This window comes from Molossus molossus, unplaced genomic scaffold, assembly GCF_014108415.1.
Source record: "Molossus molossus isolate mMolMol1 unplaced genomic scaffold, mMolMol1.p scaffold_m16_p_7, whole genome shotgun sequence".
Classification (NCBI taxonomy): Eukaryota; Metazoa; Chordata; class Mammalia; order Chiroptera; family Molossidae; genus Molossus; species Molossus molossus.
The window spans coordinates 102,851,637-102,869,749 of record NW_023425401.1 but is presented as its reverse complement, the minus strand read 5'-3'; the positions used below and the strand labels follow the sequence as shown (position 1 = coordinate 102,869,749).

Genomic DNA, 18,113 nt, shown 5'->3' with positions numbered 1-18,113 from the left:
GCTTCTTCTCTGCTCCTAAGGGCCATTCCTGGCCATCTGTTCTCGCCATGGCAACTTCACCAAACCCAGAGCTTTAAAGCTATTCATACGCTTAAGACATTGAAATTAGTTCTTCAGCCCAGATCTCTGCTGAATTCCAGACCTAGGTCACAACTGTACCCCCCCCCCCGGTCTGTACCACGGGTCTGCTGAACCCCATAGATGCCCAAATGAAACTCTCACCTTTGTTCACAAACCTGACCTTAAGCCAGTATTATCAACATCAGAGGAAAGCCCTGGTTACCAAACTGGTCCCTCAAACCAGAAATCTGGGAATCCTGGACTCCTCCCAACCTTTGCGGTTCCTCCTCCGTGTCCCCGGAGCCCACCCCATGTGCCAGTGCTCACCGCCACCCATCTCCTGACGCCCTTGCCGTCAGCTCCCCACGCCTGTCTCTTGTCCATGCTGCTGCCCAACAACTTTTTTTTTTTTATCCTCACCCAAGGACATTTTTTGCATTTATCTTCAGATAGAGTGGGAGGGAGAAGGGGAGAGAGACAGAGAAACATCGACGTGAAAGGGACACATCGACTGGTTGCCATCCATACAACCTCAACTGGGGCCGGGGACAAACTGCAAACTGTAACCAAACTGCTACATGCCCTTAGCAGGAACCGAACTCGGCACCCTCTGGTCCGCGGGCCGACGCTCTAACCACTGAGCCAAACTGGCCAGGGCAGCCCAACAACTCTAAAACGCAGACCTGGTCAGGTCACTCCCTGCTGAAGACTCTATGCGTCCCCAGTGCTTTGACAGATGCCAGAGCCCCCCTGCCACAAGCTGCCCCCACCTATCCTTCGAAGTCCCCTTCCGGCCATTCCACTGCCACAGTGGAAGACTGGGTCACTCCACTGTGACATCACATATCCCGGCTCCTGCCCCGAGGATGCCCTTTAGCTCCTGCCCCGCGAGGACCGCTGACCTCAGAGGAGCCCCTCTGCTCCCCCTTGTCCTCCACGCGTCTCATCACACTCGCCAGACCCACTTACTTGGACTTCACTCCCAGCACATGGGCACTTTCCAAGGGCACAAACCTGTCTTTGGACTTTGTATTCCAGGCACACGGCAGGCTGGCCACACGACAGACCGTTTGCTAGCGAGATGGCGGAAGCAGTGTGCCTCTCCCGGTCCTACAACTTACACGTGTTGTTCCTCGATCCCTTCCCAACTGCATGCACCACTCTGCCAGGGATGATGCCCTCGAGCTACGGCAATAATGCCTTTTACTCACTGGAACTCACTTAGAAGGTAAAGGGAGCAATGTTTTGCAATGGACACATACTACTTGTATAATTAGAAAGCCACGTGATAATCTGCATACACGCATAAGAACCAAACGTTTCACTTTATTCGAATGTCATCTGCCAGTCCTCAGATGAGTCAGCCAAGCTGTGAGTATACTACTTCGATTTGCATAAAAGCTGAACACAGTATGTAGTCCGCAGACAAGGATGATGTCTATCAGCATTTCCATGAACACACATTGTCCAGCTTTTCTCTGCGCATACAGCCTACCCACACCACCCTCTGGACCTTCCTCTGCAGATGGGGATGCTCTGCACCTGGCCCGCCCACAGTAACCACGACCCGACTTGGCGAGCACAGGCTGCATGGTAAGGCATATTCTGATACAAATCTCCAATTCATTTCTAGACACTAACACAGACACGCAAATGACTGAGGAGATACAGGTCATTCTCTTCTGGTTTGTCTGGCCAGAGGGAGTGAATGAACAGGCAAAGGGAAGCGGAACTTTAAAAAGAAATGAACTATGGGCTTGGTATCGGAGAGAAGGAGCTGGTACATGAGGAATGCTTTCTGCATTTGTATGTAAGTAAATGTCCCCCATTTTAGTACTGGAGCATGTCATATACATCTGTAGCAAGAAATTTTAAAAAAATCCAAAACACACATCATGGAGTAACAGCAACATAACTCGGGGAAGAGTTCTACATTGTAAAATGCACTTACCTGAAGCGTGCTGAAAAAGTGAGCTGCTTTGGTTTTTAGGGGCCCCAGATACCAGTACCTGAGAAAGATCAAGATAAAAATCTAATTAGAATATTAAAGGACCGATCAATGTGATAGAAATTACAACTGCACTATGAGTGTCCGCTCTGGAGGCTTGGGGATTATGGTTTGGCAGAAGAGTATTACTAGGTTTTTCATCTGCATTCCAACGCCATGTCAAACAGTACGCGATGAGTTACACAGCAGGTGGAGCCTTGCGGTTCACGAGGGATTATTATCGGTCTCCTTGAACCTCTGAATTCGTCTGTCGCTGTCGTGCACACTTACCCGCGGCACACAGTTGCGTACACATCCAAAGAGCACCGAGTAGAGGATGACAAGCCACGAGGAGAGGCAGTGCTGGTGACCTAACGTGTGACCCAAGCCACACCTTCCCACTCGCACACACACACAGTGGAATGTGCGCAGCAGCGTAACTTCTCATCACTGCTGCTGTGCGGTTTTAAAGGGCCACGGGAAAATCTGGGGGTGAAGAGGGTCTACTCCTATTGCTTAATACATAAAAGCTGCGGAAGAGGCAACGGTGCCTACTTGGAATTGGAAAAGTGGTAAAAAGTAGATTGCGCTCTTCAAATGTATCTGTCACCAACTGGCCCATCTTAACTGCTCCCTATTGATTCTGATCGATACACATTTATTTAGCACTTATGGAGGAAACCAAAGAAAAAGAGAGTATATAATTCCTGCCTTTGAGGGCTTATAATTCAAGAAAATATGGTTCAAAAGGTAACAGAAAACAGTGAACGACTACATAAACTGATCGCTCCTCGCTGGCGAGGAGAGCCGAGAAGGGACAGATCGTCGAGGCCCAGCAGCACTGGAACAGCCGCTCGTCGACGAGGCACGAGCACACGGGCGGCGTGGACTGAGGCGGCACTGGGTTCAGACACATGACGGAGGGAAAGGGCTCACTCCAGGCAGGAGGAGTGGCCAGGGCACAGAGGGCACCGAGGCGACAGCCAGAGCCAAGGCTCGTACAGACACGTAACTGCAGGCAGGGGTGGTGCTGGGCCAAGCTGGGCCTCGGATGCCCAGTGAGGAGTCTAGATGTCACCCAGCGAGCACTGTGGAGCTATTCTCATTATTCTTCAGCTCAATACTGTGAGGCTACTAACGAAGACCTTGTCACTGATTTTTTAAAATATTTTTTCTTTATTGATTTTAGAGAGGAAGGGAGGAAGAGGCGGGGGGGGGAGAGAGAGAAACATTGATGAAAGAGAACATTGATTGGCTGCCTCCTGCATGCCCCCCACTGGGAATCTGGCCCACAACCTGGGCATGCGCCCTGACCGGGAATCGAACCTGCGACCTCCTGGTGCGTGGGTCGATGCTCAACCACTGAGCCACCCCGGGCGGGTGGATCATCTGATCTTTTTCCAGCTAATGTGATGATCTGCTTCACTTCCCAGGTAGCCAGACAGGCACGCCCACGGGCACTTGATGTCTGGATGTCCACAGTTCCTTTCCTCCCACCAAGGGCAAGTGTTGACACTAGGCGGGCCGCCTTCTGATGGCCAGAAAGTCACTGCCTCTCTAGTTTCTTCACACACACACCCCGCTTCTCCAGAATGGTCCTCGTGGAGGTATGAGATAGCCCGAATTTTAAGGTCCCTTGTTCACAGATCAATCAGAACAGGGGCCAGTGTGAGGGGCAGTCCCAGAGGGGCCACCTGTGCTGGTGCTTAGCTGTTGATCAGCACATCTTAGAAAGCAAGTCGTCCTCACCAGACTCTGTCCAGGAAAACGGAGCAGTTCCTCTCGGGGAGCTGCTGGTATTATTTGACATTGCACATCACGCACAGGGTAACTTGTGGAATCAAGATAATCCCAGCAGACTTGCAAATAGAAAGATGTGAAATATTAAATAACGTGGAGTGTAAAACAATACAGTGACTTCTCTCTATTGAATTCCCCCGTCAGGACTTCATTAGTGGGAATGAAGTGACCAGTGAGAGAAATCTGCAGAGACATGGTGGCGGGAACGCCTATGAAGTGCGAGATGAAAGCTGCGTGCGCCCGGCCACTGTGGCTCAGCGGTTGAGCGTGAACCACGCACCAAGAGGTTGCTGGTTCGATTCCTGGTCAGGTTACATGCCAGTTGTGGGCCTGATCCCCAGTAGGGGGCATGCAGGAGGCAGCCAGTCGATGTTCTCTCTCATCAATGTTTCTATCTCTCTCTCTCTCTTCCTCTCTAATATCAATAAGGAAAAATTAAATTTAAAAAAAAAACTGTGTGTGAGATCGATCATAATTCATTTAACCTATAAAAAACTGTAAGCCTGATTTTTAAACATGGCCGAAAGCCACACCCACCAGGTGTGGAGTGAGCCTCACACAGCGGCCCAGCCTCAGGAGCCCTGGGCCTGCAGGAGCCCCGCCCAGACAGAGCATGACCACTGCTCACCCAGCTGAGTTTCTCGAGGAATTCTCCGAAAACAAGTCCACTCCCCGAAGAGCCGGGACGGCCCTGGCCTCAGCAGGCCTGTCCCTCCACCTCCCGACACCCCGGGCTGCCCCGGTCCATCCCCGGGGCCAGCGTGGGGCCTCGGTCCGCTCGGCCTTCCACAGCAGCTCTCGGGGACCGTGGCACCAGATAAGCAGGGTGCAGGGTGACAGGCAGTCCAGTGCCCGTTCGTCCAGCTTGAGCCTGGAATAGTCTATCTAGAAAAAATATCCTCACCACCAAGCTAGGGTGGAGGACACTGGAACCCCCCCCCCCCCCACCTTTCTGCACAAGACGCAAGCCTTGGTCCCTCTCAATCATACATAAGGCAGCCTCCACACCCACCACATCTATTCCGAGAGGGTCACTGCACACTGACACCTCAAAGACAGGGACAGAAGGAAGAGTTTCTGAAAAATCATCACAATCCACACAGTCATCCTTTACTTGCTAACTTTGACGCCAGCGTCTCGGAAGGACCCCCACCGCAGGCCGGTCACTGCGAACACGGGTTGTTCCTTTTCACCCTGGAAGGAAATTACATTTAATGTCAATGAATGATGGCAAGAACCTAGAACTATCTACTGGTAAGTACCCAGCAAATGGTCACGGCCAGTTTTCATCAAACCAAATTCTAAAAGGATGTTCACAGAGTCAGAAATCAACTCTGAGTGTTCAGTAAAAGTACCTGAGTAAACCATAGTCTAAGTGGAGCTGATTTTTATATATTTACCCTCCTAAGTTGGCTGGCCAGGGAACATAGCAACGCCAGAGCTGGCTTTCACGCAGGAAGCCAAGCTCTCAGCCGGCACGAGAGAGGGCAAAGGAGAGGCCAACGCCCGCCGCCCCCTCCACCCAGGCGGTCTCGGGTTGGCAGGCTCTGAGCGTCCGCCTGAAAGGAAGAACTAGGAGGATTCCATGGACCTTTCTGGTTGCCTTAAAGTCAAGTGCTATGCCCCACAGACGTCCGCACGGGAAAACGCCCTCTAACCCTCCCGGGACAGCGCCACGGGGATGCCACCTGGCAGCAGTGGCCGTCAGCCACACAGTCTAGATTCTATTTCTGTCCCCAGTACATTCAGTCACATGACCAGAGGTCTTTTTTTTTTTAATTTTGTCAAATAAGGTACTAATAATATACACCTTGCCTTCCTCGTTGAGTTGGAGGTCCAAAGGAGATGTGAACGCACACTGAACAGAGCAAAAAGCTAATGAGAGCCTCCAAGGACCTGTCTCTTTATCTCTGGAGACTCCGCAGTTGCATGTTTAGTTGGGATGGGTTCCGTCTTTGAAAGAAGAGGAACGTGGTAGTGGGCTTCAGCTACACGGAACGCTCCCCCAACTGCTGAAACAATTTCCGGGAGCGAGGACACACAAGACGACAAGTCCCATTTAGCAGGGCCTCGGAAACCACAGCAGAGGCTGCTGTGCTGTCTTCTGTGAGTTGGTTTTAAAAGATTGCTCCTTCCTGGGCTGTACTCAGAGCCTGTGGTTAATCTGACCCAGTTTCATCAACTCATAAAATCAGCATATTTGAGAGGAAAACATAAAGGAGACAAGAGACATTTAAGAATTTCCAGTTATCCCTGGCTGGTACGGCTGAGTTGGTTGCTTGAGTGTCGTCTTGAGCACCAAAAGGTTGCCAGTTTGATTCCCATTCGGGACATAACCAGGTTGTGGGTTTGATCTCAGGTCAGGGCACGTCTGAGAGGCAACCAGTTGATGTCTCTGTCTCTCTCTCTGTCTCTCTCTCCCCCCCTCCCTCTCCTTTCTTCTCTCTCTGAAACCAATAAAATAAAATTTAAAAAAAGGATTTCCAGTTAATTCCTAGTTACTCTGGAATGTATTACTTTTAACATATATGTAAGAAGCAATAAATCACTTGGTTATTATGATATATCTGGATTCACCTTCTTGGGTGATAACATTTGAAAGTATCTTCACAGATGCCGACCTGTAGGAACTTCGCTAGGTTAGAATTTCAGCACAGTCCTTTCATTTTGTGAGAACAATTCAGCTTTAATTATATACCAAAGACTCAAGTGCAGCTTAAATCATGTTTATCATGACCAATGCGCTCATGGTGGAGGGTCCCGATGTCACTGCATGAGGAACAAGAGGCTGCAAGCTCATGGGTTGGCCGACTGTGAGTACACTTACAGTCAATGCTATACACCCAGCAGCAACATTTCAGAATGGAAGTTATATTAAGGCATATTTTCCCCTTTGAAATTATTAAGTAATCTGTGATACTATGTGGGTATTTATTTCTCAACAACCTTTGATTGTTTGTTAATCCTCACACGGATATTTTTTCCATTGATTTTTAGAGAGAGTGGAAGGGAGGGGGAAGGAGGAGAAAGAGAAACATCAATGTGAGAGATACATTGATTGGTTGCCTCCTGTACGCACCCTGACCAAGGCCAGGAATTGAACTTGCAACCCTCTGGAGCACAGGCCAACGCTCTAACCACTGCACCATCTCTACCTTTTATCTAATAGTTTTAGCAGCCATTGAGGGTCTCTGCCTGAATCAACGATTTCTCTGGTGATTATCAAGCAGTAATTCTCTCCCTCTGTCATTCCTTCTGCATTTACTGACTGGCAATTCTCCTGTAATACCCTGTGGACTCATGGAGTCTCCATTTTTACCTAATGTATTATATTCCATTAGCACTGTTCTCTTTGATGTTCCAACTGTCCCCAAACAGCCCAGCAGGATTCCATCAGGCTGGTCCCTACGCCTCGGTGTTGCCCCTCAGGCTTTGAGCACTTCTCTGCCCTGTCCTGGCCCCGCCTCTGAAAGCCAGCCCTCCGGGTCCTGGTAACGCATCTTACAGAACAGACTTAGACACCAAAATCTGGGTGCCAGGTATGCTGGTTGCTGCTGGGTGTCACTGGTTCTAAGCAATATATTTGCAGAGCCAGCAAATATATAAACAATTCATGAGTTCCTCTACAAATCAATCAGAAAGTGTTAAACAACCCAACAGAAAAATGGGAAGTTCTGCCCTGGCCGGTTTGGCTCAGCGGTTAGAGCCTTGGCCTGCGGTCCAGAGACCTGGATTCGGTTCCCGCTAAGGGCACATACGTCGGTTGCGGTTTGTCCCCGGCCCTGGTTGGGTCGTGTGGGTGGCAACCACTCGATGTGTCCCTTTCACATCGATGTTTCTCTCTCTCTCTCTCCCTCCCACTCTATCTGAACAAAAAATGGGGGGAAAAAATGTCCTCGGGTGAGGATAAAAAAAAAGAGAAAAATGGGAAGTTCTGCTCCCATCTAGGATGTAGGAAGTTACGAAGAACAGTGTTCCCACCCTAAAAATGAGAACAATCTACAAAATCACAATACTTCTTATGCCTATCAGAGGGCTGCAGTTATAAGACAACCAGGTAACCTGAATTCCAAGGAAAGATGAACCCTTGCAAAGGACAGATGGGACAAGAGAAGGATTTCACCTTTGGCAGAACATGGGAGACAGAGGCCACCACGCAGACAGGTAAGATGAAATCAGGCCTGTCCTAGTGCTTTATATCTAGTAGTTCTTTTAATGCTCAAAACAGCCATATGAGGCAGAGAAACACTGAGGTCCCAAGTTAATCCACAGAGGAACTAAAAATAGTGACATAACTATATTGGGAGGAGATAGAGAGCAATTTTCATGCATAACAAAGAGGCTAAGAGATAAGGTCTAAAACTGATAAATCAAAAACTAATATCATATACTTAAAGTGCTGAACTGGACACTTAATAACGGTTATAATGGTAAATTTTATGTATACTTTTAACAACTTTTAAGAGCATTATAAGCATATTTATTGGTGGTGACTAGAATAAACAGGTAAAATAATTTTTCTCTGGGAAGTTATGCTTGGAGTAGGAAAGCATCTCATTTTCTCATCTGGACTGCTACCTTGTTTTCTTCATGGGTGTTACTTTGTTCATATTTTCACACTCAAGAAAGGACTGTACCTTGATCTGCAAGACATCAAGTGGGACTGTCTCCCCTTTCACAATGGCAAGTGCAGCATCAGTAATATGTCTAAAAGATAACAAGAAGGAAATGGTCATGTGTGGAAAATAAGCAACACCTCCCCCCACCGCACACACACTTTCTCTCTCCTCTCCCTCTCCCTCTCCCTCCCCTGCCCATGGTATTAATAACTGGCTCAGGAAACAAAGACATAGTCCTTCAAAATACTCTGAGAAAACGGAACAAAGGAGTATAAAAGAACGACTGACACAAATATAGCGGAAGGCTCTGATATAGATCAGAGCGAAGGCTTTGCAAAGAGAAGTTTATACAAGGTACCAATCATTTATTTACTTACTAGTTATTGAGTCTCCACAATATGCCTGATCCTGATCAGTGGAAATATGATACTACTTAAAGAAGTAATAATAGAACATGTCTCATTCATTTTGAGAAATTCAAGCACTTCACAAAGCCATACCCCGTATTACTCTAACAACCACCCAAGGGCAAGTAAAGGGCAGGGATCGTTCGCGTTATCTTAGAAAAATGTAATCCAGAACCCAAGACATACTCCTCTTATTTTTCAAGATTACTAGGATGTACTTCAATTTAATTGCTGGTTCTTTTGTTTAAAGACACAATACTGTTCCCATTTACATTCTGATAGTCAGTTGAAAATCTATAGGTAAAAATGTGTGCACTCTAAGCATCTGTTCATGGCACGAAACTAAGCCAGGCTTAGAAACAGTTCAGGGGGGATTTTGTGTGTGTGTGTGTGTGTGTGTCATTTCTTTATTCAAATTAAAGTCCAAATAAGATCTCTGCACTGCAGTTAGTTTCTGTCTCAAGTCTCTCCTAACCTATAGCTCCCTGTGCTTTTCTCTTCCCTGCTGTTAAAGAAACGGGCTGTCTCCCTGAGTTTCTGAGGGTTTGGGTTTTACTGATTCCATCCCCATGGTGTTAAAATGTGTCTCCATTCCCTGGACTTCCTGAAAATGGAAAATCTGTATCAGAGTCAGCTTTGAGTTTTGGGCAAAAAATACTCTATAGGTGGGGGTATTTCCATCAGCAAGTACATAAAATCTGGTTGTCCCTCTTTTTGTGATGACAGAAAACAATAATCATTGGCTGAATTTATTAACAGAGTTGCAAAGTGGTGATCTTTTAATTCTATTTACCCTCTAATTAAATTGGTGTACAAAGAGAAACTTTGCCTCATCAACAGTGTCGGTGCCCTGAAATATAGGGTCAATAAGAAAATCAGCATAAATACTTGTGTTGTTTTTTACTTTACCAATCTTCAAAATCAGCTGATTCCCAATTATCCTCTAAAAGTGATCAATGAATTTTTCATTTTTATTTTTCTTAGTATCTTTATAAAACTCATGAATGAATTGAAAAATATTTGATATGCTCAATAGATTACGGCCTTACTGACATTCAGACTGTCCCAAAAGGATGACTTGCAGCGGTGGGTACGGGCCAACTGATAACTAGAGCAAAGGAGGAGAAACAGTGCCCCCAGGCGCCGTGTCCCTTCGAACCAAGTGCAGGAGAAGCTAACAGCTCCTCCCTCATGCTTCATCATGCGAGTAGGTTTAAGTTTCAAAGGACTAGTTTAGCCCTGGCCGGTTTGGCTCAGCGGTTAGAGCGTCAGCCTGTGGTCCACAGAGACCCGGGTTCGGTTCCCGCTAAGGGCATGTACCTTGGCTGCAGTTTGTCCCTGGCCCTGGTTGGGTCGTGTGGGTGGCAGCCACTCGATGTGTCCCTTTCACATCGATGTTTCTCTCTCTTCCTCTCTCTCCTTCCCGCTTTGTCTGAGTGAAAAATGGAAAAATGTCCTCAGGTGAGGATTAAAAACAAACAAACAAACAAACAAAAAAAAAGGACTAGTTTAATACGTTAACTTGTTAAAAGTCAGATTTATTGAAATATAATTTATACACGGTAAATTTCTTCCTTTTAGGTATACTACTCTACAATTTTGACAAATGCCTTCAGTCACGTAACCATCACCAGGGCCAAGGTTCATAACACTTCCAACATCCCAGAAGGTGCCCTCATGGCCCCTGTGGCCACTCTGCACACACACCCGCCTCACCACCCATCAGCTCCTGGAAATGACCATATTTTCTGTACCTATAGTTTTGCTTTTTCCAAAATGTCATACAAATTGAATTTAAAACTATGGATCTTTTCCAGTTCAGTTTTTTAAAACTCTTAGCATGAGCCTGCGATTCATTCATGTTGTTCAACTCATGGACAGGTTGTTTCTTTCCCAGAGTACCATTCCATCATACAGACGCACCACAGCCAGCTGGCGGACATTGGCACTGCTCCCAGGTTTGGCAGTTACACACAAAGCTACTATGAGCATTCACATACAGGTTTTTGTATAGACATGTCTTCGTGTCTTTGGGGTAAATACCAAGAAGTGTGTGATTGCTGCTCATAAGTGGCATTCCGTCAGAAAGTATCAAACTGTTCTGCACAGTGGTGATACACACCATTCTGCACTCCCACCAGCACTGGAGTTTCAGTTGCTCCACATATTTGTCAGTGCGTGAGAACATCGGATTTTTGTTTGGTTTGGTTAAGCCATTCTGATAGATGCACAGTAGCATGTCAGAGTGGATTTAATTTGCATTTCCGTAACAGCTAATAATGAATATTTTTTTCATAGGCTTATTTGCCATCCCTGTCTGTTCATTGATGAGTCTGGTCAAGTATTTTGCCATTCTATTAGGCTGCTGGTTTTCTTATCATTGGGTTGTGAGTGCTCTTTGTATATTCTGGATACTGGTCCTTTATCAAATATGTCTTGCAAATATTTTCTCCCAATCTGTGGCTTGCTTTTTCATTTTCTTAACAGTGCTTTTCAAAGAATAGATGTTTTCAATTTACCTGAGGTCCAAATTATCTTTTTTTTTTTTTCTTTTATGGTTTCTGCATTTTGTGTCCTAAGAAATCAATGCCTAACCCAAGGTCACAAGGATTTTCCTCTAGAGTTTTTACATGTTTAGCTTTTACATATAGTCCATGATCCATTTCATGTTACTTTGTATGTGTAGTATGAGGTATGAATTATGGTTCATTTTCTTACATGAGGTTGTCTATTCCAGCACCTTTTGTTGGAAAAACAAAACTGTCCTTTCTCCATTGAATTGCCTTGGGGCCTTTGTTGAAAAATCACATTTCCACATATGTTGGGCCTAACTCTGGACACTTGCTGCTGCTGAGCTCTGTGTTTCCTCCTTTGCCAGCACCATGCTGCCTTCGTTACTGGAGCTTTAGACTCAGTCTTGAAATCGGACAGGGTTAAGTCCTCAAACTTCTGTATTCTTTTTCAAAGCTATTCTATCTATTCTAGCTCTCTATTTTGCCATATAAAGTTTAGATTCAACTTGCCAATTCCTACAAAAAGTCTTCGGGAACTCTGATTGGGATTGTGCAGAATTTGTAGGTCTATTCAGAGAACCGACAGCTAAATGTGGAGCTTTGAAACCCATGGACACAGATCTCTCTCCGTTCAGCTCGGTCTCAGCTCCTCTCCAATGTTTGCAGTTTTCATCATATAAATCTTATACCTATTTTGTCAGACTTATCTCTAAGCATTTCATGTTTTTCTAAAAATTTAGCAATGGTGGTATTCTACTGCCTTTATTCATTATATATTTAAAATAGAGTAATTATTATTAGTACTAAAGTAAAAAATGTAGTGTATCTAGAGTTTAAGTACAGGTGTAAGACATAAGTTATTTATAAATTATTTTAGGTTCCATTTTTAAAAAGAATAGTTTCTCTCTCAGTATGGCTCCTCCTAATTTATTCTGCTCTGTACAGCTCTGATTAATCATGAGAATTTGGTAGGAAAGTCACCTTTCCATGGCAACTGACTAGAACACCTATAAAATGTTCTTTCTTTTCCTTCTTTCTTTTTTTAAATACTTTCTAGGTGAAACAGTTTGCAAGAGAATTTAATTGTAGAGTCTAGACTCAGTAATTGCATAGTCATCCTATTATTTACTGTTTTCCATCCTAATTTTCAATAATACGCATAAAATCTTCAATGTATTGGGTAGTTTGCTATGCATAATTACTTATTTACCTAACTAGTCATTTTCATTTTTTTAAACAATCTTCTAAAATAAGTACTATTATTGTACATTTGACAAAATGGGGGAGGAAAGTGAGGTTCAGAGAGATTAAATAAAATTCCCAAGACAACAGAGCAAGCAGGTGGCAGAACAAAATCTGGCTTCAGGCCTCACTCCGAAGGTGTGTTCTCTGCACCTTGTGAGGCTGCTCTGCACACACCAAATGCAGAACCAGGGATTCCCAAAGGGCAGGCCCACATCTAATTATCTGTGCCCTACAGACCCCCCCATCAGTATGGTTGATGGGGGAAAGGGCATGGAACAGGAATAGATCAGTTGTTTACTGATTATTCACCTTACTAACTATAGGTAAGAGGTTTTCTTACAGATCCTGGGAAACTGAAACGTGTTGCAAGAAGAAAAACAGGGCTGTAAAAAGATAAGATGCCTTGGAGCCCAGGTGGGTCCATTTCTCAGAAAAGAAATACCTTTTCAGAACAGACCAAGGACAGGACATGCTTTGACTTGGTTGTGCCTGGACCCTGACCCCTCCTGGAGTTTGCCTCAGGAATGCTGACCATTCTCCGGCTCCAGGAACAGGCAGAGCTGTTTTTAACATCATAGAAAATGAACTACCTTGTTATTGGACTTCAAGATCCTAGAAGGAGACACATGGACCACAGATCCTGCGGCCCTTATCCTGCCCCTTGCACGTAGCCCTTCTTCGTTAACCCCAAATAAACAGCCAACTAATAGGAGACGTTAGAGCAGAATTTTCAGGATGACCTGCTGCTCTCTCCATACTGCCGACATTGCTGGAATAAACGCTCATACATGATTCAACCCTGTCTCTGCTTAATTTGGCTCAAGTAGTGACAGGCATCCTCAGACTCATTTTGTGTCTGGTTTCATGGTCAGGCTTAAAATGTAAACACCTAAGTCAAGAATTGAATGGATGTTGCCAACAAAATTAGGTACAACTTCAGATACTTCAAAACCCAAAAATATACACGTTAACGCAAATGCTTAAATTCTGGGTTCCTTATTAAGCAAGCTGGAACGTAAGGAATAACCTATTTTACTTTCTCATATTTCTCTATCAAAACGCCTTTACCCCATTTTTTCCCTTCTAATACAGAAACTATCTGTGAAGTAGGTAACAGTTTAGAAAATGAGATTCAGTTTAGGAAAAAGCAAGGCACACGAAGATAGCAGAAAGGATCCCTAAGCACTGTACTTACTCTGTGTAGTAGTTAGTACATTGAGAAGGTTAGGAAGAGCTTTTTTTATTTTTTTAAGTTTATATTTTACTGTTGACATTACTACAGATATCTGCATCCTCCCCCCACAGCACCCCTCCACCCAGCCCCGCCCCACCCCAGGCTTTCACCACAGCACCATCCATGTCCTTGGGCTATGCATATATATGCATATAAATTATTTGGTTAATCTCCTCCCATCTCCCCACCCCCTTGCCCCTCTGAGATCTGCCGTCCGGTCCATGCATACATGCCTCTGGTCCTATTTTGTTCATTGGACTCCACATATATGTGAGATCCTGGGATATTTGTTTGAGAGATTGACCTTAAAAACAAATGTTACAACTAAAAAAAAAAAAAACCTTATAATAATTTTTTTTTCAAAACTGCTTGGCAGAAGACAGCTACAATGTAACCTACATGTATCCTTCTCCAGCAACAACTGCAGGCTCTGGGCAGATCAGCACCGGGCACACAACTTATTTCTTTATGCTAATTCACCTGCAGCATTCCAACCTGAGATTCCTTTTCTTCCATACTAACTGTGGTACAACAAATCTTGACAGCAGTACAAAGAGCAAAGCCTGTTCTTTCCAGTAGCCTCAGGCATCTGCCATGTTCAGAGGTGGGCACAGTTCTGAACCCAGGGCAGAATGACTTAATTACCTAAGAGCCCTGGGGCACACTCTCAATTAAGTTTTCTCAATCTTTAAATTAGAACTAGAAGCAGCGGCATTAGCTTAACTACAGGGGGAAATCAGCTCCCCCAAAACGGAAGGCATGAAGACCTTGAGGGTGGTCACGCAGAGCACACATTGGCTTTTGGACAGGCAAGGAGTTCTCCAAGGGACATGTTCTCCCTCTGATCCCTGGCACATTTGGGAATGTTGGCTCCGCAGTTCAAATAATCAGTATTGATACAAAGGGAAAGACTAGCTCTCTAGTAACCAAGACTCAAACCAGACAGGACTTATCCTGGATAAGCAAAACTCAGTAATTCACTGCCAGGTCTACCGCCTCTCAGACACTCTAAACCGGGAATAAAAAGGATGGCAAACTGGAATGGGCTCAGGATGGTGGGTGAGGAGCTACCACCCCTTTGAGATTAAAGCATGAAATACAAGCCATGTTTCAATGAAAATCTGATATACATCTACGTTTATGCCTAGTGCTTCATATACAGACCCAGGCTTTTATAAAGATATATATGTGTGTGTGTGTGTGTGTATGTATATATGTGTGTGTGTTTGTGTGTGTGTGTATGTATATATATGTGTGTGTGTATGTATATATATGTCAAAAGAGATGATTCATACAACAGCAAAAATAAAGCTACAAAACCAGCCTAATCAAAATCCCAAAGAAAAAATTGACAGAAGAAAATCACCTGAGTATTAGTACTGTTATTGATTCTAAAGGGTAACCGCAGAAAATAGCGTAAGATTTTAATGAGGTCATTCGACATCTACCTGTTGCCCTCCCCCCAGGTGTCACAGGTTTCACTTTAACGATAGGGCAGCTGGCGATGGGAGTCTGGAGCCGATCTGCTGAGATTACATTATTAACCACTGTCAAATTCAAGACTCAGATTCAATATTCCCATCTACTTGGAGATGAGAGCCTTGTTTACATACTGCTTTGGAGAGAAACGAACAATAACAACAATTTGCCAACTCCGGAGGACACCGTCAGACTCACAGCGATGTAATTTAGACACCCGGACCCCACTGCTCCCCGGCTGCCTGTCCATGCCTCCCACTTAGGCATTCCCTGAAGGATGGGACTCTGTGTCGTGGTTTCAGCTACTTATGTTATCAAGATAATGAAGCCAAGGCTACTGGATCCATTTGCACAAGGGACTTGCTATTTGTCATCGATTTGTCATTGTGTATATTTAAAGCAAACAAATGATTAGTGCAAATCTGTTTTCACTAGAGAATCTCACAACATGAAAGCATGAAAACAGTTTGAATCAGGGGGGCCATCTTTATAATTGACAGAGGACGTGAGTGTCCACCTCCGTGCCTGCCCTGGAGACTGCATGTTCGATCACCAGAGCCCCACAAGCCACAGGGAAACTTCCCAGTGAGCTGAAAGGTCAGTCTCCGATCTAGGTCCTCTCAGTGATTGAGGTTTCAGGTCCCACGTGTGAATCTGCCATTCCCAGGCCCACTCAGCCACAGATGCCACCATCCCACATTGACAACCTACTGGACTTTGTTTCCACTGTCGGCAAAGAGGGTCTGACTCAAACTACTGGTCTGTCCCAGGGGGATGAATCCGATGGGAATCTTACTGAAGGTAGCCTGGGGAGAAAGAGGACAGTTTTTTTGTTATGGTCAGAAAACCAGGCTGAACAGAGAGGCACAGACATGTCTACTATGACAAGTAACTGGAAGTGACCCCGGCCCACCACCCTGCCTCCCTTCCCACCCCGGGACCAGCAACCAGGCAATACTTAGTGAGCAGTTCCTACAAGGAGGCAGTCCATGGAAACAACATGACTTTGCATTTGAAAGATACATTTTGGTTCAAGGAGGGTCTACAAGATATTAGACGAATGCACAATTGTGACAGAGGCTGTATTATGTTGTCACACTATTTGAAAAAGTTGCAGATAAAACTCAACTAAAAATATCTAACACGTACAGTAGCTGACGAGACGAACATGCTTTGTAAACCATCTCAAGTATAACGGAAGTGAAGAGAATACGCGGGTTTTGAGTAGCTAAAGGTTCCTAAAGACTGTTTCCAGAACAATCTATTATTACCCAATGGATGGGCGAGGGTCTTCTTTCTTGTCATTTGCTAAATATTTTAAACTACTGTAGAAAAATGTTTTAAAAAATGTCACAAACACTCATACATCCATGACGCAGATTTACAAATATTACACTTGTCCATATTTGCTTCAGATGTCTTAAGAAAAGAAATGATACAGATACGCTGAGGTAGGTGCCCATGCTCCCCTCCCCCTCGGCTCCCAGAGGACGCTGTGATCCCGGGCCCGATGCGCCCCTCCCCCAGCACTCTCCACTCCATTAACAGGGCGTGTTTGCTACATTTTAACACTCTGCAGAAATGCATAACATACTTTGGCAACCTGCCTGTTTTACTTACTATTTTTCCGATTTCACCATGAAATATCTATATCGCAATTTACTTACAAAGAAATCCTTTAAAAAAAGATTGTCTAAAAAAAAAACCGTGTATTTTGGACACCTCCTGGCGAAAGGAAGCTCTGTGTTCCCGAAGCAGAAAGTCCGCCGGGGCTGATAGTGCCCGAGGACCCCGGCAGCCTGCGTCTTTCTAACACCCAAGGACACACAGCTTGTGCTGACTTACAATATAAAATGGGGAAAAAGGTAAAAGGAAGTCGAGAGACATAAAAAGAACAGGAACATAAAAGCTAAAATGCAGTGATTCTTCTTAAAAGCTCACCTCATCTGCTCTTCGAAGAACTCCAGTAATAACCTGCAAATGTTAAAAAAAAAGTCATGAACATGTATTTCCTTCATCATAAAAGAACTGGATTCAGTTTTCACGGGCCACAAACTTGTTCTTGGTTTCTTCCTAGAAACTACATCAAAAGCTGAATTGGCTCTTGAAACACAGTATTCCCCAGTAGGATCAGAGCTAAATAACTGTTACTGTTGACCAAAGGCCCATAGGACAAGATTAGATAAAATAATGATAAAATCTCCACATTAGCAAAACTATAGTTTAAGTTCTAGAGGACGGGTACAGATGTGCTGCTCAAAGTAATTGTACAGAAGACCCTCGTCTGCTACAATGAAGCACATGTGTAGGAAAAAACCCACTCAGAGAAGACTGCTCTCCAAAATGTTTCTTACTGATAACGGTCAAGACAAAGAGGAGAGTATTCTCCCTATGAAAACATATTTTTTATTTGAATGTCTACATAATTTATTTTTTAATTTATTTTATTGTTGAAAGGATATTTCAAAATATAGTATGTATGTATGTCTTGTAAAAACTGAAAAATACCCAAAGTAAAAATATACTTCCTCGTAAACCCATCATGCAGAAGAACCATCACTAATCAGTGTCTATATTTTGGTACATTTCCCTCTGATTCCTTTTTCATTGGGGCACAATTTTATGACTGGATGATCCCAGATACAGGATTTGGTATCTTTCTTAGGAATGTTTTGTAAAGTACAGGCTGATGCCCAGGGCTCCCTTCACCTCTGGCCTCCCTGCATTTCAGGGTTAAACCGGCCATCAGCAGGTCTACTTCCTTCTTTG

General features: G+C 44.6%; 1 protein-coding gene across 4 annotated transcripts in view; it reads right to left on the bottom strand.

Moving 5' to 3' along the window:
- AGK (acylglycerol kinase) overlaps nucleotides 1–18,113 on the bottom strand; it is an 84,825-nt gene that overhangs the window by 12,955 nt on the left and 53,757 nt on the right. For all 4 annotated transcript variants that reach the window (XM_036247329.1, XM_036247330.1, XM_036247331.1 and 1 more), the window contains exons 7-11: nucleotides 17,286–17,318; nucleotides 16,056–16,150; nucleotides 8,485–8,554; nucleotides 4,962–5,041; nucleotides 2,012–2,069 (exon numbers count right to left, since the gene is read on the bottom strand). In XM_036247329.1, coding sequence (XP_036103222.1) covers nucleotides 2,012–2,069; nucleotides 4,962–5,041; nucleotides 8,485–8,554; nucleotides 16,056–16,150; nucleotides 17,286–17,318 — 336 coding nt within the window. The remainder of the gene's footprint in view (nucleotides 1–2,011; nucleotides 2,070–4,961; nucleotides 5,042–8,484; nucleotides 8,555–16,055; nucleotides 16,151–17,285; nucleotides 17,319–18,113) is intronic.